The sequence below is a fragment of the Bos indicus genome, chromosome 3 (genome assembly GCF_029378745.1).
Source record: "Bos indicus isolate NIAB-ARS_2022 breed Sahiwal x Tharparkar chromosome 3, NIAB-ARS_B.indTharparkar_mat_pri_1.0, whole genome shotgun sequence".
Taxonomy (NCBI): domain Eukaryota; kingdom Metazoa; phylum Chordata; class Mammalia; order Artiodactyla; family Bovidae; genus Bos; species Bos indicus.
The window spans coordinates 110,547,086-110,570,055 of NC_091762.1; the positions used below are offsets into that span (position 1 = coordinate 110,547,086).

The window sequence follows — 22,970 nt, forward strand, 5'->3', positions numbered from 1 at the left end:
GATTCTGTTCTCTGATCCTCATCACTGTGGGTTGTGATGCCATCACAGAGCAGGAACTCAAAGCCATCTGCCCAGAGGGGGTTTAGCTATGACAGAGGCAGCTAACTCCCGTGAAAGGAGTGTGGCTTTGCTCTGCAACATTGCCGTGTCGTTCCACCCCACAGGAGGTGTTAAATCGCTCTGATCACCACCCTGTCCTCTTTCTCTCCAACCTGGTCGAGGGAACCTACACGTTTCACCTGAAGGTGACTGACGCGAAGGGTGAGAGTGATGTAGACCGGACCACGGTGGAGGTGAAACCTGGTGAGTTCATTTAGTGAGGAGCCAGAGTGGAATTGCTGGATCAGCCCAGCAGCGCCTGGGTCCTGAGACCCTTCCCCCAGCATGGACAGAGCCAGATGGCATATCCAGCTTTAAACAATCTAGAATCCCCAAGCTAAGAACTCTGTAGAGACTCTCTGTTCCAGCAAGACCTCTCCTACGCACACAGAAATATGGACCTCCCCCTACTTAACTCAGATGGAGAAACAGAAACTCAGAGAGGGCAGGGCTTGCTCAGCTTCACACAGCCGTTGTGTCAGAGCCAGGCCTTTGGGCCCCTGTGCCAGCACTTTCTCCTCTATGTGTGACTGATGACAGAGGGCTCAGGGTGCTTTGGGAATCTGAGCACAGGAATAACTTGAGTCATGATGTCTCATCAGCACCCAGCTGCAGAAAACAATTTATTTTTGTAAGTTGAGCCTCAGGCTTTATCTGACAACCCCCAGGGAAGGTAAAGTAACTGGTGTCCTTTACATTTTTCAGATTTGCAGAAATAAAATTTCTTTCTTAAATAGAACCATGTTTTTGTTTTGTTTCAAGGCTAATTTGGTATTAGGGAGGAAATGAGTACAGGGTGGGATAGAGTGTTATAAATTCCTGAGCATCTGATGAGAAGGTATAAACTTTCAACCTACTCTTTATTAGGATTAAGGCCAAGCTTATGTACAGATGTCTTAGAAGGGAAGGGATCTTGGCAGGTCTTCAGTCCTTGCCCTGCCTCTCTGAAGGACAACAGCCAGGACACTGTGAAGTCTCCTCTGTGTTTAAAATCACATCACAGATAGTCTCTAATTATGTCAGTGATACATCAGGACAGACACATGGTGCATCAAGTATGTGAAGAAGGTATTCTGAATAGTCACTTTGAACTTCCACATATAGAACAGTCTTTAGGACATAATCAAAAGTAAGACATAATGGTCTTACAGTTCTAGAGTTGTGAAAACATTGTCCGGCTGTGATGTTGTTTTAAGGAAATCCTTGTTTCTTGGCTGCCTGGATTTCCTTTGTGTTTATGGTTTTCAAACCTGTAGGGCAGGTGCATTCCCATTGGTAAGATTGTTGGCATGGAAAATTTCCCTCCCATTGTTGCATACAAAGTACAGCAGTCACTGAAAATCAGACTGGATCAGGAGAGATTGCTGGACACCCACCACTTGGTCTGGATAGTTCAGGAAAGCCAGTTGGGCAGAGACTTTTAGAACAAACGTTGAAGTGCTTTTCTTTTCCCCACTTCCTTCACTAAACCCCATTGATTTGCACTGGGCCCCAGCACATGTGTGGTATTTCTCAGGTTAGTGGAGAGACCAGGAATGCTTCAGGACGAAGCAATGGGGAGTTCACCATGGGGCCTTTCCATTTTGAAAGAGGTCACTTGCATTTCTGAATGCTCTCACCACATTCTCTCCTGGGCCAGAGCGCAGGCACAGTGGCTGGTCTGTGTTAACTCTCCTGCTTCTAAAGCCATGACTGATCCACGTGCTTTCCAGATCCCAGGAAAAACAGCCTGGTGGAGCTCATCTTGGATGTCAACGTCAGTCAGCTAACTGAGAGGCTGAAGGGGATGTTCATCCGCCAGATTGGGGTCCTCCTGGGGGTGCTGGACTCCGACATCATTGTGCAAAAGATTCAGCCGTACACGGAGCAGAGGTAGCTGGGCATGAATGGGGGGAGACGAGGAAAGACCAGGGGTCCCTGGGCTTCTTGACTGAGCTGATAAAGTAGCGTGGGTAGATAGAGAAGAGTGGGCCCTCTGACCAGGAACCACTCATGGTGTTCATTTCTTTAACGAAGAAGAAATGTACTCTTTTAGGACAGGTCATGTGCTCTGTGCTAGATACTGCAGCAGATCCCAAGGTCAGAAGACGGCCATGATGTTTGACGACTGTGTTCTAGGAGGGAGATGACCAAGTAAATACGTAACATCAATACGCAGTGGCTTTGACAGAAGGCCAGTTGGAAGCAGATAGGGTAGGGGGTCCCCAGAAGAAGAGAATCAGGCTTTTCTTACCTTAAGCCATTTTTGGCCTAAGCCATTTTGTGATCTAAACCTGGCTACAGTGCTTGCCCTTGAGGTCTCACTAATTAATGATCTTAAGGGAAGAAAGAATGCAGGAACGGGGAGTTCCCTGGTGGCCTAGTGGTTAGGATTCTAGGCTTTCACTCCCATGGCCCAGGTTCAACCCCTGGTTGGGGAACTGAGATCCCACAAGTCCTGCAGTGTGACCAAAGCAAAAAAAGAATTTAGGACCCAGTGATTCTTCTCAGGTAAGAGAAGTAACAATACCAAAAATAATAAATCAGTTGTAAAGACTCCCAGTTCTGTTCCAGTGGTAAAGATAGCCTGAAACCCTCATCCACCAGATCAACTGGAACCTGAGAAAAGATATTGACCTTTTCTGAGCCTCATAATTTCAGTCAGCCAAAGCTTGGACTCTGTTGACCTATGTCCCAATTCTGTGCTGAATTCTCTGCTCAAGCCCCTTCATGAATGTGTATGCCCCCTTAGCGTAAAACTTCCCCAGTTTTGCCATCTAGGGAGACACTGCTTTGGGAAAGATCCCCAGTGTTCTCCTCACTTGCCACAAGTGATAGATTCTCCTTCTTCTCACCTTTGGCTTGGTTGTGTCTTTTGGCTCAATACCACCTAGAGGAGAACCCAGTTTTGGGGTAACGCTATCATGGAGGCACAGGCAAGGGGGTGATTATTTTTTCAGGAGAATTAGGATTGAGGTAGTTCAAAGATTTTCCAGAAGTAAAACTGACACTGATCAAGCATAGAAGGACAAGGAGGAAATTCAGCACAGGGGAACAGCATGAACAATATTCCCGTGATGTTAACGTAGAGTTTGCTCTGGAAGAAGCCCATGGGTTCAGAACACTTACCCGGCCCTAGGATATGGTGGACGGTAGGCTGGCTCTGTAGACTCAGGACAGTCATAAGCAGGCCAGGCAGGGCAGTTTGAATAGTTTGGGTGGGAGGACTCAGAAGTTAGTTTTGTATGTGAAGTTTTTGTTTATTTTTGAAACAAGGATATTAGTTCTTTTTTTTTTTTTTTTAAGGGAGGTTGGTAGTGTGGAGGCTAAAACTAAAATAGGAAGAGACCAAAGGCTTGTAGACAAATCAGGAAGCTTTTGGATTAGTCTAGGAAAAGGGTGCTAACACCGAATGAGGTAGTAGTTGTGGAAATGGCAGAAGATATGAGGAAATTAAAAGAATGTCATAGTAAATCAATAGGACTTGGTGACCCTTTTGGAATGAAACTGAGTGAACTGTCAAATATGAGAATTTTCGTTTGTGTGCCTGGATAGATGGTGGGCGCTGAGATTAGGGATACAGAGGGAACCAGTTTCAAAGAAAAGATAATGAGTTCAGTTTTGACCGTTGAATTTGGGGTGTCTTGGGCTTCCCTGGTAGCTCAGATGGTAAAGAATCTTGCCTGCAATGCAGGAGACCTGGGTTCAATCCCTGGGTTGGGAAGATCCCCTGGAGAAGGGAATGGTTACCCACTCTAGTACTCTTGCTTGGGAAATCCCATGGACAGAGGAGCCTGGTGGGCTACAGTCCATGGCATTGCAAAGAGTTGGACATGATTGAGTGACTAAAAGCACTTCACGTGGCTTACATAGGGAGATGCTTCATCAGGTAGTAGAACGCATAGGTTGGAACCTGAGGTGGAAGGAAAGGCCAAAGATCAGGAGTCACTGTACAGGCGGCGTTAAAGCCATAATTGATGAGTCACACTGGGAGAGTGTCAAGAGGGTTGAGGACAGAGCTCTGGAGAACATCAGTATTCAAGAGGAAGGCAAAGAAAGAAGGGCCAGCAAAGGAAACTAAGAAACAGCAGCCAGAGAAGTGGGAGGAGAGCCAGATGGAAGCCGCCTGCTGGGAGTTAAGAGATGGGCTGGCAGTGAGGGGGTGGGCTGCCAAGGGATTCAGGTGCTTACAGGGACAGGTGTGGCAAGCACGCAAAACAGGCTTCTGAGTTTGTGATTAGTGGCTCATCAGAACTCTAGTGAGATCATTTCACTTAGATGCTGGGAGCAAAGCTTTTCATGGTTTGAGAATACAGAGATGGTATAATGCCTCTTTGAAAAGGCTGGTGTTGAAAACAATATGGGAAACAAGCTCAAAAGAACACCTTTTAAAGATAGGAAATACCTGAACATTTTTATAGACCGAGGGAAAGACGTAGAAGAGAAGTAGATGGTGGAGATTGGGGCAGTGGTTAGAAACAGAGGTAGTTCTGGGGGACTGGCTGTGGACAGAGCAGGAGCACCACTTCCTCTGGAGATGGGAGGAGAGGAGGGAAGATGTGCTCTTTCAGGTGAATTTAGAAGCAGAGAAGGACAGCATTTGAAAGGGTGAGTACAAACACCCAGTTTCTCTAGTACCAACATCCCGTTTCTCTGAAGCTGGAGGTAAGGCCGTCTGCTTCGAGGAGGTAAGCGTGAGCTGGACAGTCTGAGGAAAGTGGTGAAGGTTGAGAACACCCACTCCAGGAAAGGATGTTGAGACCCCAATGCTGGCTTTGAGCAGTATTGGGGTCTCACCCAAGGTTAGACAGGAAGTGAGAGTGGCGATTCCAGCTGCACAGTAGTAACACTAAGAGCTTTTATGAACATACCATTACCCAAGCCTCACCCCCACAGATGATGGTTCAGTTGGTCTGGAGTAAGGTCTGGGCACCTAAATTTTAAAAAAACCCCAGATGAATCTAATACGCAGTCAGGGTTCACTGGATTGGAGACAGCATGATGATGAGGACTTTATTTTTAAGCTCTGCTTAGCACCTGGGAATAGGAATAGGAAGTTGGCTGCTGGGATCAATCAAGCTGGTGGGAATTGGCTGGGACACAGCAGTGGCGAGGCTGCAGTGAGAGTGCGGGTGAGAGCGTTGTGGAAGGGGTTGCTTGCAGACTTGTGTCACTGAATCTGAGGCACAAGGAAGAGAGAAGCATCTGGGTTTCTGGTTTGGCCTTGATGGGCTTTGCTGAGGAATTCAGGAGGAGGATATGATTGGAAGGAGAGAGTGTTATTACGACGGGAAAGAGCATGGGCCTCTCACCAGGCAGCCTGGCCTCTGTCAGTGGCAGCTTTGTGACAGTGGGCAGGTGACTGTATCTCTCCAAACTCATCCTTCACCTGTAAAAATTCTAGCAGCCATTTTGAAGGCTTGGTGAAGATTACATAAGATAATGTGTGTGTAGTCCCTAATACATAATGAGTTAATTAATGATTATTATCAGTCTGTTTTGAACCATGTTGGGTTTGAGATGTCTGTGGTAGATCTGGTGTAGATACTCTAGCAAGCATTTGTAGGTATAGATTTGGTCACTCGAGGGACATGGGGAGAGGAGATAAAGCTTTGAGGGTTATTTGTATATAGACAAAAATGGAAACTATAAGTGTGAATTATTAGGTAACTAGGAGAAAATATGAGAAATGACCACATCTTTTTTAGATTAATTTTTATTGGGGTATAGTTCCTGTACAGCGTTGTGTTAGTCTCCGCTGTGCAGCCAAGTGAATCAATTATACACAAACCTATATCCGCTCTTTTTTTTTTAATGAATTCATTTTTAATTTGAGGATAATTGTTTTACAATATTGTGTTGGTTTTTGCCATACATCAACGTGAATCAGCCGTAGGCATACAGATGCCCTTCCCTCTTGCGCCTCCCTCCCACCTCCCACCTCATCCCACCCCTCTAGGCAGTCACAGTCCACTCTTTTTTAGATTTCCTTCCTGTTTAGGTCACCAGAGAGCATTGAGTGGAGTTCCCTTGCTATACAGTAGGTTCTCGTTAGTTATCTGTTTTACATGCAGTACGAGAAATGACCACAAATCTTATGGAAAAGATTTGTTTCTTGATTCTGGAGTTTATAATACCCCATTTTTAGCCTTACTACACAGTGAACTTTTAAAAGTCTTTTAGGAAAGGACTTCCCAAACTTTCATGTCAGTCCACACATAGAAGATGATACTGTTTCTATGATACTTTGAGATACACACACAGTTGGGATAAACAGACAGTTATACTAAATGAAGCTGGTCCAGGCCCTCTGGGATACCTGGGTCCCACCCAGCCCCTGTGTGCAGTGGGAATCCTTACTGGGGGCGCACCTATGAACCCAGTGGTTGGGAGAGTTCAGTTATGAGACTAACATGGAATCACAAAGCAGGCTGCCAAAAATGGAGGCCAAGGCCTAGTGAACAGATTCCATGCCACCCAGAAGTGAGCTCAAACATTTTCTGCCTTGGACAGAAGTTGACAGGCAGAAAGTAAACAGATCTGGACAGAGAATAACATAATCTTGTACCAGCCACACCATTGTGCCAGCCTTTTCTTGTTGCTGCCACGGTAGTTATCATTTTGGCCATGTTTTGGCCTGCGGACGATGCTCTGATGCCGTGCAGCAGTTTACATTTTAGAAAACACTGTGCTTTGTCTTATAGATGATATAGGCACAAACCCAACATCACTATGCTCTTAGCTGTTAAAAGGCTGACAGCAGAATGTACCCAAAACTAAATCCCTGTGTTTCTGACCTCTGGTTACCTTTTGGAATAGGTCTTGTTAATTAGGGCAGCTTAGGGCTTTTCTAAAAGCCTAGGCTTTGGAGTCAGGCATATCAGGGTTGGGATCTGGCTCTGCCATAATTAACTGTGTGACCTTGGGCAAGCTACTTAACCCCTCTGAGCCCCAGTGTTGTCCTCTGTAACATGGAGATGGTGCTGGGCAGCCCCTCTCTCACTGACTTGCTGTGGGAGAATGTGTGTAGTACTTCGCACAGTGTCTGGCACATACAGAAGGTACTTAGCAAATGGTAGCTACTGCTATCCATTTGACAGCTTCAGCTCATTCATACTGTTGCATGTCTCCGCAGCACCAAGATGGTATTTTTTGTTCAGAATGAGCCTCCTCACCAGATCTTCAAAGGCCATGAGGTGGCAGCAATGCTCAAGAGTGAGCTGCAGAAGCAGAAGGCAGACTTTCTGATATTCAGAGCCCTGGAGATCAGTACTGTCAGTGAGTAATTGTGGGGAGTTGGGAATGAGAGCCTGCCCAGTGCCCACAGCTCGCCTGTCATCCCTGCTGTGCTTGGGCTACATTTCTGGTTCTCTGGAAATAAGGAAATAATCGCTTTCTTCCACTACCATTATCATGGAAGAGTCCCAACTCATTGCAGAGCTTCTTCACCTGGGGTCCCTGGGCCCCTGAGACAGTGTTCAGAGGAGCTGTGAGTTCAAATGGGAAAAAAAATTTAATTACATCTTTGTTTTCATGAGCCTCTGACTGAAATTTACTCTTTTCCTCATTTACAAAGTACTGTAGTATTAGCAGAACATGTGACTTCAAGGCAATAGAAATTCAAATAGTTTTGTATCATACCAGTTGATGAAAAAACATTTTTATTCATCATTACTTCAAAATTATCACTGTTATAATCTTATGACTTAATATTTTAATAAAGACATATATTGTTATCTTCAAAGTTTTGTATTCTTAAATGCTTCAGAAACATGTTTAGTATAATTGCCTTCCTCTATAATACTATGTCTTTTATCTTGGCAATTAAGTTATTCTGAGAAGAAGGTCTGTGGGACATGAAAGATTAAGAACTGCTGATATGGAAAACAGCAAGTGAAAACAGTCTGGAGCCTTGCTGACTGCTCCAGTTGTATCCAGCCATGATGGTGATAAGGGCGTGGTGCCAGCTGTAAAGGCTTTTGGGGGCAGGTCTCAAGGACACGTCACCATAGACGTGGGTCTGGGGGTCCCATCCCGTCTTCATGGGCCCCGGAAGGTGGTCCTTCTCTGGCTCTGACTCCTGTAGACCTGCTCCCTCTCCTCCTACTTGCAGCGTGCCAGTTGAACTGCTCTGACCATGGCCACTGTGATTCATTCACCAAACGCTGTGTCTGTGACCCTTTTTGGATGGAGAATTTCATCAAGGTGCAGCTGAGGGATGGAGACAGCAACTGTGGTGAGTTTCCTGCTTTGACTGTGCCAGCTGGTTTGGCGTTGACTGTGGCTCTGAGTTGAGTGGGTGGGTGTTGGTGTTTCCAAGGCAGATGAGCAAGCGAGGAGAAGAACTTTGTGTATTTGATGTTTGCCGAGGACTTAATGCTTCCTTCCTCCGCACTTGCTCAAGGTTAGAGGAAAGCTCTGAGGCAGTGTTTGTGGTTTTCTCTTGTTGTTTGTTGGCCACGCCTCGGGGCTTGTTGGATCTTTGTTTCTTAGTTCCCTGACCAGGGACTGAACCCAGGCCCCAGCAGTGAAAGCGGCAAGTCCTAACCGCCAGGGAGCTCCCCTGACGCAGCTGTTTAAAACGAAACAAGCGTAAATGAGACCGGCCACAAAATGCAGATGAATCAGACCCGCTGTGCGGCCTCTTGTCCTTTCAGAGTGCCTGTGTGCTTCGCCCCAGGAAAGCCCGTAGATTTCCATTCCCCTCTTTTCCTCTTTTGAAGCTCATTACAGCCTGCCCCGCTGCTGCAGGGTCTCAGAGCCAAGCTCAGACTTCAGCTGCTTTTATCTCTAAGGTCTCATCTTCCCTGGGGAGCCCTGGGTCCGTTTTGTCCAGGGAGTGTTTCCTGCCCCCGCTGGGCAGCGCAGCCCTCCGTTCAGCCTCTCTCTCCAGCGCCCTTACTACTGTGTTTTTCTTGGCAGAGTGGAGCGTGTTATATGTTATCATTGCTTCCTTTCTCATTGTTGTTGCCTTGGGGATCCTGTCCTGGACTGTAATCTGTTGTTGTAAGAGGTAAGATGCACTTGCCCTGTAAATTTGTTCAGCCTTCTAATTACGTATTTGTTCATTAGAGAGGTATCTGGCACCGTCTACGTGGGGGCCCTGAGTCCTGGGATTTTTCTCTTACCATTACCATTACATGGCCCACCCACAGCATGCCCCAAAAAGGTGGTCTTACCGTCTGACGCTCCTGAGGGAGGGAGTGGCTGTCACTGCAGTGATTTGCAACCTGGAAAACATGGCTGTGGCTGAGTGGGCATGGGGAGGGCCTGGGGCATAGGCCTGGCTTACATCTGCCTCTAGGGTGTGTGAGCTTTTGTACTCCACACCTCAGCCTCACCACTGTTGCCGTGGAATCTTAATTTGTCTGCCTCCCCTTCGATTTGAGATTCATGTGCGTGCATGTTTTCTTGTAATTATAGACTTAGGTTAGCCGTGATTAAGTCTTTCAGGTTTTTTTCATCTAGTCTTCCTATCTCGTCTTAAAATATTTGAGAGAAATATTTATTGTGTTTCTCATTTTTAGTAATAGGTATCACTTCTGTGTTTACTGTGTGCCAAGTATCATGATGACATTTTATAGGTAATATCTTTTTTAATAGGCATAAGAGCATTTTCTCAGGAAACTGATGTCATCCATCTAAGGATACAGTTAGTAAGTTGCAGAGCTGAAATGCAAGCTGCGACATAACCTCACAATAAAACTTAGCAAATTAAAAGAATTTTAGAAAATTCCCACCAGTCCAGGACAACCACCATTAACAACATTGCTAGTTTAAGCTTTCCTCCACCTTCCACCCTTCAGGGATAGGTGTTTCATTTTATTTACATTTTTAATCAATCTGTCCAAGATAACAATGTTTCCTTTACCCTTTCCCAAGTTGGTGAGGAATATTTGAATAACAAATCACAGTTGCTGCCTTTCCCAGCTGAGAAGTAAGGAGAAGCAGCTCTTCCCTTAAGCAGCATCCCGGGATCCGGGCTCCACGTGCAGAGTCTGGCTGTCACCTGTGGGTGGTGACCTGAGCCTCACACAGACCCTCTTTCCTGAGCAGAGACAGGGATTGTGTTTTTCAGGCAAAAAGGAAAACCGAAGAGGAAAAGCAAGTACAAGATCCTGGATGCCACGGATCAGGAAAGCCTAGAACTGAAGCCAACGTCCCGAGCAGGTATGTTGGGAACTGGGTGCTGGGGCCACCCCGTAGTAGATGAAGAGCCGCCACCATCACTCTTCCCTCCCAGGTGTGCTGCCAACAGCTCTTTGTGCTGGGAAAGCATCTTGTCCCCTCCCTGATGAGGACCAGGGGCTGCTTTGCCCTGTGGGGGCAGAACCTGCCTGTTGGACAAGTTCGGGCTCCAGGGCTCACTTCTCAGCTACCCTTTCCCTGTGCTGAGGGGGCTCAGCCTCTTGCTGTCCTTTGCCTGCTCATTCCCCTTAGGGTTGCTGCCTGGAGTTCAGCTTTTCAAACTGCCCCTGAGGTTGAGCTCAAGGACCTTGGTCTCTTTTTCCTGCTCAGTCTGTCCTTTCTGAGCAGACAGGGTGAGGCTGTGAAGAGGTCAAAGCCAGTGTCCGCCTGCTGGCTCTCTGCTCCAGCCAGCCTTCCCCTCCTGTCTTCTCCTCTCCCGTGTTTGTCAGGTAGATCTGCAGGCTCCGTGACTATCTCAGAGGCCATGGAGGGCTGCTCCCCTGCCGGCTCCAGGTGCGCTGGGCTCATCTGTCAGAGAATTTCCAGCTGCACAAGCACGGAGACAGCGTTTGGTGATGGGGTTAGGAGGCCCGGGGCAGGTGCAGGGCCCTCCTTCCTGTCTGAGCTCGGTCACTGGGGAGGTTCCCTTTTACCATGGAGGCCCCAGGATAGGCCTTGTCCCCTTATGGGAGCTGGACTCTGTGTAGAGCTGTTCCCAAACACTCTGAACGTAGACCTGATTGTTTTTGCAACATGTTTGTTTAACATCTCTCATACTTAAAGCTTGGTATTAGAAAGGCTGTCAGGGGACTGTGTAGCGTTCTCCGACGCAGGCTCTGCCCTCGGAATCTCAGTGTAGTGAGGGAGGAGAGACATGAGATGAAAATAAAGGCTCGTAGGCAGTCCGGGCTGTCGGCACCCAGGCAGCTCGGTTCGGGAGCACGGTGGGGCAGTGTCCAGAGATGGGGGCTGGCGAACCACAGAAGTACCGCCAGAGCGTCCCAGAGATCCTGAGGATGATGGCCAGAGGGGAAAAGGTTGCACAGCACCCTCGCCGAGGTCGCCAAGGCCGTGTCTGCTGCTGTGGCGAGGTCTCTACCCCGTGAGGTCCTCTGGGGACTTGTGGTCTGTTGGATAGTGGCCTTGGTGCGCCTGCGTCAGTGTGCTCTTCTGAGATCCTCCTCCTTGCTGATGTCTCTCTTTTCTAAACCAAATTCGTTGGTTCGTGTTTCTGTCCAGAAAGTACTTTCTCATCCAACCCTTAACCTGCCAGTTAAAAGTCACGCTCTTCCTTCTCCCGCGTGTTTGTTTTGGCATTTCTCTCACTGTATTATATCAGTTATCTTATTGTTTGTCCCTTTACTAGTCCATAATACGCTTGAAGAAGGTAGGGACTGTATGTTATTCATCTGTGCGTATGGATTAATACCACTGTGTACCAGGCCTAAGCCAGACGCTGGTTATATTATGGTGAACTCAATAGATGATGCTTTTGTGTAGCTTATATCACGCAGGCATTGAACAAACAAGTTCACAAATATACAGATGTGATAGTGGAAGGTATTTATAAAGAATAACATTAAAGTTGAGACCTCAGTGTCAACGAGAAGGAGAGTGGGGCTCATAGAGGCTCTGAGAAATAGGGTTGCAGGCCAAGCTGGTTGATTGAAGGCCCAGCTGCCAGAGGGAGCAGGGGGCATTTGCGGAAGATACGGTGAGTGTGGGGTGAGTGGCACAGGGCTGGACAGGTAAGCAGGGACGCTGCTGTGGGCTCCTTCTAGGAGCAGTCGGGAGAGTTACGAAGGTGTGAATGGCGCAGTTAGATTTATCTACGTTATAAAAAGACAACTGGCTGCCATGTGAAGGAATTGGAGAGGAAACTGGATAGAACACCCTCATGGTGGAAAGATTATGAGACAGAGAGCAAAGGCCAGATACACTTAAGGGGAAGACTTGCTGAGGTTCATGATATGTTTTCAGAGGGGTGTGAGAGAAAAGGAGACACAAAGGATGGTCCCCAAGCATCTTCTTTGAGCATCTGTGAACGAGAAAGACTGGAGAAGAAATGCAGGGGAAGGTTGTTTGGTTTAGAACAGTTGTGAATGGGGTTGAGAAAATGAGGCCAGAAGATGGGTGGGGATGAGTTTATGGGAATTTTTGAATGTCAGCTTAAGGATTGAGGCATTTTTTCTGGTGGTGACGAAAGTGCTGGCTTAGGAAAATTAGTTTTGTGCCATGTCATTCACTGAGGAGATTGTAGGTGGGAGCCAGCAAGGAGGTTTCTGTGAGGAGGGGATGGTGATGCTTGAACAGCATGGTGTCAGTGTCCCGGAGGGACAGGAAAGGGCCAGGCCGACTGCCAACCCGAGAGACAGACTTGATAGCACTGAGGCCAGAATTAGGACACTCGGTGCAGTTTCAGTAAGAGAAGAGGGAGATGGAGTGCAGCAGCACAGGACTGGGTAGGAATCTGCTATATACTGGAGACGGCCGGCACCGCTAGGGAGGGCCACATCCCTCAGTGGGGAGAGGGGTGAGGGTCCATAGAAGAGCACCAGGCGAGGAGCTGAGGAGAAGGAGAGGCGTCCCCAGAGAGCAGTCAGGAGCCGTGGGGAGAGGGATGAGGGTCCATAGGAAAGCGCCAGGCTGAGGAGCTGAGGAGGAGGAGGAGCGTCGTCCCCAGAGAGCCATCAGGAGCCGTGAGGAGAGGGGTGAGGGTCCATAGGAAAGCGCCAGGCTGAGGAGCTGAGGAGGAGGAGGAGCGGCGTCCCCAGAGCGCGGTCAGATGAGAATTGGCGACGGTGATGGCAGTGACAGTGCTGGAGAGGTTTCTGGGCACCTGAAGAGCTGGAGTAGATGGCGAGCGGACAGATGGCTGAAGTGAAAGCCCAGTCTGTTTAGGAAGTAGGTAGGTGGTGAGGAAACGGAGGCCCTGAAGAGTTAAAAGTCCTTCCAGAAGCTGGGTAAAAATGAGCGGAGATTCAGGACTGTGTGGATGGGTTTTGGGAGCAGGTTTGCGGGCAGAGATGCAGAAGATGGAGGGGAGGTTTCTGAGGGGGACGGCGGGCATAGAGGACTTGAGATCCCTCTCCTAAGCAGGATGGGAGGACAGCTGGGAGGAAGAGGCAGTTTGGAAAGGCAGACTTGCGGGGAGAGGTGGGGGGACGCAGGTGGCCAGCCGCTCCCGGGTAACCCGGAGGCAAGGACAGACGAGGGTCGCAGGCCCTTCTCCCGGGGGCGGTGTCTAGCCGGGGAGGTGAGAGGCCCTTGGGTCTGGTGGATCCGACCAGGCCAGCAGGCCGGCTCTTGATCTGGGCTCTGCGGCTGGGGAGTGGTTGCAGGCCAGAACAGAGCCGCCAGTGGGATGCGGAGAGTGGCTTCAGGACCTAAAGGGGTGCGGTCTGGAATGGAAGTTGAGGTTGAGGAAGAGTCAGTCTGTGGAGCCTGACGTGTGTGGAAGTGAGCTGAAGTGGACACCGTGCCGGGGGCGCGGTGAGGCCGGAGGAGGAGTGATGGGACGGGAGGGGCCCCCGCCTGTGCCTGGGGCCCGGGCTCGGAGCCCAGCCGTGGGGCGTGCTTTGCAGTCAGCACCTGTGGGGTGGGGTGTGATTTGGTTTTGTTCTCCTGTTGAGTCTTTTCACAACTTTCTATTGCTTTTGGTCAAACCGTATAAAATTACCGATAATTTCACTTTTGACCTAGAAGACAGCAGTTTCCGGTGATTCAGTCTGATGTGTACAGAAAATGTGTTTCTTAAGTGAATGTGCCCGTGTGATCAGCCCCCCAGGAGCCCCAGCCCCCTGTGTGCTTCTCTGCGGCCCCTGCCCCCGCAGTTGGCGTCTGGTCGATGCTTCTCTGCAGCCCCTGCCCCCGCAGTTGATTGGCGTCTGGGAGTAGCTGATATGAACAGTCTTAGTTGCACCTCCTTTCACTCAGCGTTGCGTTTAGGACACTCACGCGTGTCCTTAGGCAGAGCCACAGCGTGCTCATTCCCATTGCTGTATAATTCCCTTTGTAGGAACACATTTGTCAGGCATGCTGTTGGGCACTTTGGCTGCCCTGGGGGCTGCTGCTGTAAACCTTCTGGTCTGTGTCCTTTGGTGGACAGATGTATGGATTTCTGCAGGTGTAGACCTAGGAATGGAATTGCTGAGTCAGAGATGGGAGTGGTCAGCGCCTGTTGATAGTAGCAGTGTCTTCACTAGTATTGCTTAGTGGATGAATTCCACTCAGTTCCCCAAGCAGAGCAGAGCTCACTGGTCGTGAGAGGCCCCGCGGTGAGTGCTGTGTACTGCGGAGCCAGAAACCCATCTCCACCTCAGGCTCCTGTCCTCCATACCTATGGCCCAGAAGGGCTTTGAGGAAGAAGAGAAGCTTCGAGTGCTTGGGTGCTGGGGGCAGAAAGCCCCCAAAGAGATACTTCATCTATAGGGCAAAGCAGAAGTTGTGAGACCCTTCACCCTCCCTGGTCTTGGTTCTTAGGTCAGCACTGTCCCCACCACACTGGAAAAGCCTGCAAAGCTGCATTGTTCTCCGACCCTGCTTCTCTGCCGTCCTGAGAGTCAGTGGAAGGTGTGACTGTCTGCAGTCATGTGTCAGAACTGTGCCCTGAGGTGGACAAGCTGCGTAAGCTTGCCTGCGCCCCAGAGCACACTGCACAGGCAGATGGCACACGGGCAGGATCTGCTTGAGGTTCCTGAGTGCCGGGCGTGGTCAGAGTCTCGAGGCCCTCATCATCCACAGCCTTACGGCCCGTCTGGCCAGGAATGGGCAGAGTGGCTGACGGTTGTCTCAGGAGCCTCTCTCAGTGTTTACTGGGGGTGGGACCGGGGGAGGGAGCGTGGTTGCTGGGGAGTGAGGGTTCAAACATGGCTCACCTGACTGGTCACCTTTTTAAGAAAGGAGGTAGGTTAGGTCCTGGGGGTGGACTGTGCCAGGCCCAGAGCACTGCCAAGCTGCATTCTCGATGCTGGCCACTCGTACTCCTAGTTCTGCCATCTCAGCCCGCATTTGCTTGGAGTGGTATTTGCACCAGCCAGAGGGCACCCGTCTTGCTGCTGGGTGGGGGTCCGCCCTGAAGTTATTACCCGACCTCGTGGTATGGTCTGGCCTCTGCAGCCTTAAGGACGAGTAGAGAACGTAACTGCAGTGACTTATAGAAGCTCAGGCATCTTTTCTGACCTCAGGTGTTTCTTACGGGTCCTTATTTGTGTGCTCTGACCAACTGATGCCTTGGGATAGTCCCTCCTCCAGTCCCTGCTTGGAGAGGCCTCTCCAAGCCACACGCCTGCTCTCCCACCGCTTGTTGCCACTCAGCGAAGCCAGAGTAAACGTCTGCGCAGAGCACGGTGGTGTCCTCAGCGCCAGCAGCTCTGCAGGTGCTGTCCATCCACGCTGAGCCAGGGTCCGCGAAGAAGCTCAGTCTCTAGAGTATCAGTGCCTGTTCCTTGTTTGCCTGCCTCCCACAGAACTCTGCCCTGTGCGTGAAGGGACATGATGAAACACCCCACATTTAGGAGAGAGAAAAGAGCATGTCATTGGGTGGACTAACCGAAGCTAATAGATGCTGGAGGCAGAGAATCTGCAGTGGACGCCGATCTGTGGGTCTGCAGAGTACTCCCTGAGGCTTCCCTGCTCTGTCTAGCCAGGCCTGGGAGGACTCGGGTAGCCTCCTGCCCACAGGAGAGGACTGTGACCGTCCCTGTCGCTCTGCTTCTCTTCGGGCTGGGATGGGGGGTGCAGGGTGCAGCTCCCGGCTCCTGACGCCCATATCCTTGACTCCCTCGCAGGCGTCAAACAGAAAGGCCCAGCGCTGAGCAGCAGCCTGATGCACTCGGAGTCCGAGCTGGACAGTGACGATGCCATCTTCACGTGGCCAGACCGAGAGAAGGGCAAGCTCCTGCACGGTCAGAACGGCTCTGTGCCCAACGGGCAGACCCCACTGAAGGTCCGGAGCCCCCGCGAGGAGATCTTGTAGCCGCCTGGTCTGTTTCCTCAGGGTGGGGATTGGCAGTGCCAGGGTCCAGAGCATCGCCAGGCTGCTTCTCCTACCTCCCGCATCGGAGGGCAGCTGTTCTCCCAGCCTCTGCTGGCCACTCCATCCCCAAACCCACAACCAGAGCCGCTGGTACTTGAATCCAGAGACATTCTCCAGGAACCCCTGAATGAAGCTGTGAACGAAGAGGTTTCCTCTTTAAACCCATCTGGTAGGTCCCTCAAAATGTCCTCACCTCAGGGCCTCCTTTTTTTTGCACCCCTCTCCTGTTCCAAGGGTGGACACCGCCAGCTCCTGGCTTCCTCTCCAGCTCCTTGTTGGCAGGACTGCTGCCGCCGGGGCACCTGCACAGCGAGGCCTGACTGCGTCCCCCACCCCGGGAACAAAAACAAGCACCGCCAGCTCCTGGCCGCAGAAGCCTGCCTGTGGGCATGTTCCTTGTTCTCTGCTTTGGGGTGGAGCGTGCCCTCTCTCTCGGCCCAGAGGACGTGGCGCCCCTCCTCACCCCCGACGGTGAGCTGGTAGTGCAGAAACAGTCTGCCGAGTAGGGGAGGGCTGGCTGCTTCCGGAAAGGAGAGGGGCCCAGGCTGCCACCCTCCTTCCTCCTGGCCACCCTGGCTGCTTCCTCCGTGCTCCCTGTGCCGAGGAGACAGCCACAGACAGACTGGACTGTGCGGTCTGAGAGCGCACGTGTGTGGCTGCCCCAGCACGGCCTCCTCCGTGCCTGTCTGTCCGAGTGTCTTCTCTCTGTCCCTGCATGTGTGGGGGTGTGTATGTGTTAAGAGTGCGTGTGCATCAGCACCTCCTAGGGCTCTTGGCTACTCACAAGGCAACCTTGACCTGGAAAGACTTTGAGCTTGGTGGAACAGACTCTGAATCCCTCTGGCCCTGTTCCTCAGCCGTGAGGAACCGGTCCCTCCGCTGTGACGTCTGGGTATTGAGGAATGGGAGCTTTGGGGACATGGCTTTTTAAAAGGAAACTTCTGGTTTATACTACTGCCCTACCGTCTGTCGTGAGATGATTAAACCTGCTGTTCAGTTGCGTGCCTGCCTGCTGGGTGTGCCGCTCTGTGCTCGGGGCCGGCCCGCACTCGGGGCCCAGCCCTGTGCGTCCCTGTGACGCCCCCGCCGGGCCAGTCAGGGCGTGGCATCTGCACGTGGCCGGCAGTGCCAGGCTTCTCCCTCAGTGGCGGCCTGGCCCCTGCGGGCCAGCTGCTCCTTTTGTCTTTCAGGACGGGAGTCGTCTGTTGTTTCTTCAGCCTTTTGTGAACACGGGATTGATACGTACACGCACACAACCCCCACGCGCTCCTGCCCCTGTCTCCACTCCGTGGACCAGCTGGGGACACACAGGGTCCCAACACCCAGGTGGGCCTTCAGGGGCCCTGGTCTTCCGCTTGGATTTCCGAAGTAGTAGGGCTTGGCCCCAGCCCCCAGGACAGTGCCGAGCTGGAGGGACTGCTTGGTGAGCTCGGCAGGTGGACGGAGGCTGCTGTCCAGTCTCGGACTCCAGGAAAGGGAGGAGAGAGAAGGACCAGGGAACTCTTTATCTCCCCAAGGCTCTGTGCACAGGTGAGGGTATTGGTGACCCCTGCTGAGGATACTGATTCTGTTTCTACAGAAGCAGAAACGAGGCATCTGAGAAGTAACTCAGCCCACACACTGTCCGTGAATGAATTGGAGCTGAAGCCCAGCGGAGGCTGTGCTTGGTCTAGAGCAGAATCACCCTTACAACACGGGCGGCTGGGCCCCACCACCGCATTTCTGACTGAGTGGGATTGAGGGGAAACGAGAATCTACCTTTCTAATGTGATCCCAGAGTGCTCCACTGCTCGTCTGGGGACCACACTTTGAGAACCACTGGTCTAGAATCTCACACTCTGGCGGGAAGAGGGGGCGGCAGCTGACCCGTCTTGAGCTAGGGTGAAGGAAGCCCGGAGGAGTGGGTGCTTGAATCTGCGGGGGGCGCTGGGGCTGGGATGTGCAGAGCCGACTACAGGAGCCGCTGGTGGGCAGGCGGTCAGGACTTGCTGAGGATGTTGTATTAAAAGAGCTTTGAGGGATTCACCAAAGAGCTACAGGACTTGAAAACTTACTGGCTTTTTCTGGTTTTCTTTGGGCCTCCTTGCTACATCTTATTTATTTCACCCATGGCTCATTGAAGGATATATTTTTATCTCTGTTTCAGAGATGAGTATAACAATTTATCATTCCCTACTCCTACCAAAAAAGGGAACAAAACTCAGAAACCCGTGCTGCTTCCCTGGCTTGGGGTCTTGCATTGAGAAGATTGCCATGCCCCTGTTCTTGCCTGACTCAAGAAAGAGGCAGAAATCCTCGGGCTGGCTTAGGGAGAGCGAGGCTACTTCCACCTAACCTGTCACCCCAAAGAAACCCTTCTGAAATAACTGAATTTCAGGAGCCTGGTAGCCCCTGCCTTGACCAAACTAAAGACTCCTCCACCCTCAAAGACCTTCATCTTACATTTTCTATTTAGAATGGCCAGAAGGGAGGCCAGCAGAGGGCATCCTCGCGTTTCTCAAAGCCTGCAGGTGCTGTGTGTGGAGAGAATCCTTAGTCACTAGGAAGCGACACTCAGGAAAACCCTGCCGGGCTGGAAGGCTGTGGCGCTGGCCGGCCTTCTATGGGAGGAAAGTGGGGAGACTCCGGTTCTTCCAGCTTCCCTTCAGCCCATCTGCTCAGTGAAAGGAGCCAGAACAGGTGGTCACACACACCAAGAGTTGCTCTCTGAAGACAGATAGGTCTGGAAAGAAGTTGTATGCCATCAAGAGCCATGAGTCCTTGGGAAGGAGGGTTTGGGGAGCCTGGCTCAGGCCCGTGACTCCTCGGTGGAATTTGTGTTGCGGTTCAAGGGTCCCTGTTTAGCCTCTGGTCAAACCCATGCCACCACTGTAACCGCTTTCACCTACGTTCAGCCCCCAGTCTGTGGTTGGTGCTGATGGTGGCTACTTAATACCCAGTATCTCAGTACCAGAGCTGGGGCTGTCCACGCTCAGGCCTCCCACAAAGGCCCAGATGGGGTGTGAGCCTCTGTGTCCAAGTGCTGCCAAACAGGTAAAGCCCCACCCCCCTCCATCCTGGGGAGCTCTCTGAGTTGTCAGGTTTGACACTGGAGGTTAATTGATCAGGCCTTTTTGGTCACAAGGAAGAAAACTAAAGTTACCTTTCCTGGGGAGGCCAGCCTTCTATCCATTTGTCAGCACAGATACGAAACTCTGGCTGGCAAGTTACGGCTGTGCCCTAGTCTAACCTTCCAAGCTACACTCTAGGTCCCCCTCACCCCACACGTCTAACAGTCGCATTCCTGTGTATCGACACGCGTGGTTCTCACTGGCTCTGCACATTAGAATAACCTGGGCAACTTCTCAAACACACCGATGCCTAGAACCCACACCTCACAAGCTTCTGTGATTTGATTGGTCTTTTATTAATTCCTCAGATAATTTGTGCATCCATACCATACCCTTGACAAGGGGGCAAACAGCCCTTAGCAGCGCAGCTCTAAAAGCTTTGCAGACCAGTTGGATTTGGTGACAAGGAAAATACCCAGACACCCAGTTCCTCTTCATCACCTCAGGGAGAAGCCCTTGCAGTGGCGTGTGGCAGAGGTCAGCAGTTTCCCAAACCAGAGTCCGTTTCTGTGGCACAAAGCTCACTACGCCTCCAGCCTTCTGCACAACGTGGGCAGAAGAGAGGTTCCGTCTTCCACCCTGACCTGTTAGAAACTTCTTTGTGACCCTCACTCCCTCCACCTACCGGCCGGACGCAGGAGCCCTCGGGGGACTCTGCAGCCATGTAGAGACATCCAAGGTGGAGGCAGCCGCTTCCTGAACCATTGTCTAGCAGATAGCTGCTCTACCAGAGTGGACATTGGGTGGTGTTGAGAGAAATGAACTGTATTGTGCTAGCCAAAGCATTTTTTTTTAAGTGATGGCTGGTGTTAAGATTGTGGGCCTGGGCTCTCCTCTGTGACAGGCCTCCCTGGGCTTGAGTAAGCCCCCAGGGTTGACAAAGGAGCCTCAGCCCGAGGCTCCGCGGCAGCCGTGTGGGCTGCAGGAGGGGCGGCTGGAGAGAGCTAAGGCCCGCCGCGGTCTTGGCCGTACAGTTCCAGGTCACATGCTCTGGGTTTTGTTAGCTTGTTTGCTGAAGAGCAGGCGCTAATACTTCAGGTCCTCCCTTAGGATACGGCAACATGCTTCGGAATCCAGGGTCAGAGGTACGATTTCCTATAGTGTGTAGTCTGGGAATTGAGGGGCATGGAGAGGAATAATCAGTAGCAGTCTGAAACCTAACCTTCTGGATCTGTATGTGGGGGAACTTCCAACTTGACGTTGACAAGAGGTATCTCAGTTGTTACCATATCTTGTAGACCAGAAAATGGAAGAGATTCTCAAACACTTATTTCTGTGATCAAGAAAAGGAAAAGCCAGGACAAATCCAGTGCAAAAAGTATTTAATTCAGACTTTGTGCTGGAAATGACTACAGCATTTTACTATTCGACTGGAAATACGGCCACATGGAGGAAAGTTGTTATCTTTGTAATTTGCAGGTAACCACTCACACCCTGAATCTCTGAAGGAGTCCAATACCTGTAAGAAAAACGTCAACATATACTTGGAATCAGACCTGGGCTCCCAGTTCGAACTGTAGGGCCCAAAACGGGGAATCAAATCATGGGAATACCTGAGTCACATGATTTTCTTGGCATTTATTCGTTGGCTACAGAAATTAAAGCATGAAAGCAGATTAAAGTGCCATCCCATTAGAGCAGTTTAAGCTTTTCCCCAGGCAGTGCCCTCCAGCCTTCAAGTAGGTCCAAGCAGCCTAGCATCTCTCTCCCTCTAAAACCTGGGGTTACATCTGGGCCTACAGGGACCCACGTACCTCTTACACTGCACAGCATTCCTACTCGCTTAGAAGTTCACGAGCTGTGGGGCCGTCTTATGTTTTATAACACTCTTCTCGTGCTGATTCTGTTACACGGAGACAGAACACAAGTCTCCATCACCTGCGCCTCAGGCAGAGAGTCCATGATCTGCACGTGCTCATCAGTGACTAACGCCAATGACGGGCAGCCACGGAGAAATCACACCACCACTCTATCCCTACCGCAGCTCCAAAACCCCAGGCTATGTCTATCAAAAGCAGGAATCACTGTTAAACATGGTTCTCTTTGGAGCTATTAAGTACCGTATTCTTATTTGGAAAGGCAGTGTCCACTTCAGCACTCCAGAAGCACCTGTGCCATCTTACGCACCACACCTCTAGCTCCTAGCACAGTGGCTGGCATGCCCTCGAAAGTGTACCTGTGATGAACAGAGAAATTAGCACAGGCTGACCGAGCCAGGGATGTGGAAGGGGTGGCTTCTCAAAGAAAATGCCAGCTGAAGAGGGGAGGAGGATTTAGTCACTGCTGAGGTGAGCTGGCACTCCAAGGGAATCTGGCCTAGTAAGCTCTCAGTGTTACTTGGGGGAAAAATAAAAATATGGACTTAAAATACTGAACAGTGAATGACATTTAAGATAGGGGTAGGGTGGTAATTGAAAGTAATCTAAGGTCCTTTCATAGAAGGACAGTAAAAATGCCAATTAACTTTAGAGTTTGTCAGCTGTTCATGTTAAAAATACTGAGAAAGCCACTAAGAATTCAGAACTAGAATATGCAACATCTAAACAAGAGGAATGGAGAAGGCAATGGCACCCCACTCCAGTGTTCTTGCCTGGAGAATCCCAGGGACGGTGGAGCCTGGTGGGCTGCCGTCTCTGGGGTCACACAGAGTCGGACACGACTGAAGCGACTTAGCAACAAACAAGAGGAAAGAAAAAAAAAAAGCCACACTTCAGTCAACCAAGCAGAAAGCAAGAATGGAGGCAAGACCGCAGCATTAAAGATCTGATCATTTAATACACAGAAGTCAGACTGGATGTTAAAGGAACCGCCACTACCACCTCCAAACAAAAGCTAACAGATTGGATAAAACTGTGAAACTACATTCACAAAAGACTCCTAAAATACAGCGTGAAAGTCGCTTAAGTCGTTTCCAGCTCTTTGCGACCCCATGGACTATACAGTCCATGGAGTTCTCCAGGCCAGAAGACTGGAGTGGGTAGCCTTTCTCTTCTCTAGGGGATCTTCCCAACCCAGGCATCAAACCCAGGTCTCCCACATTGCAGGTGGATTCACACAAAGATTGAAAATTAATGTCAGCAAAAATAATACCGGGGGCTTTGATTCAAATGAAGACAATGAGGTAAAAACCGTACACATTAGAAAGGAGCATAAATCTGAGGGACCACCACCAAAAACCAAACCAAGAAATCTCCCCAAATCCTGTGAGAACCCCTAGGACACTGAAGGTCATCAGAAACTGTAAAAGGATGTGGGACATCAGTGAGATGTCTACTCTTGGTGAACCCGGGACGCAGCCAAGTCACTGGTGTAAGAGGCACACTGTTGAGTCAGCACAAAAGCTCTGCCAGGGGTAGAGTGGGCTAGGCAGCTGCTCTTGGGATTAAAACTTTTTTCCCTCCAAAGCCCCAGCATTGGGAAATGACAATTAGGAATTGCTGCTTCTTCCCAAGGCTCCGAAAGGAATCTTAAAACAGTTGCTGGTGTAGGGGTTGACAGTGACCGTGAGGTACCCAGAGGCCATTATCTTCCCTTCGAAATTGGAAGGGACAGAATTG

General features: G+C 50.5%; 1 protein-coding gene across 6 annotated transcripts in view; it reads left to right on the forward strand.

The window, feature by feature from the left end:
- The window catches only part of KIAA0319L (KIAA0319 like), a 97,148-nt gene extending 79,843 nt beyond the window's left edge, over nt 1-17,305 (forward strand). For 2 of the 6 annotated variants that reach the window (XM_019957863.2, XM_019957864.2), the window contains exons 15-21: nt 165-303; nt 1,812-1,971; nt 7,214-7,356; nt 8,192-8,314; nt 9,001-9,091; nt 10,157-10,248; nt 16,056-17,305. In XM_019957863.2, the coding sequence (XP_019813422.2) occupies nt 165-303; nt 1,812-1,971; nt 7,214-7,356; nt 8,192-8,314; nt 9,001-9,091; nt 10,157-10,248; nt 16,056-16,243 (936 nt within the window). In that variant the 3' untranslated portion in view covers nt 16,244-17,305. Of the gene's footprint in view, nt 1-164; nt 304-1,811; nt 1,972-7,213; nt 7,357-8,191; nt 8,315-9,000; nt 9,092-10,156; nt 10,249-16,055 lie in introns of those variants that run through there. The other 4 variants (XM_070786861.1, XM_070786862.1, XR_011565940.1 and 1 more) reach the window with 4 other exon arrangements.
- Nucleotides 17,306-22,970: the final 5,665 nt, after the last annotated feature.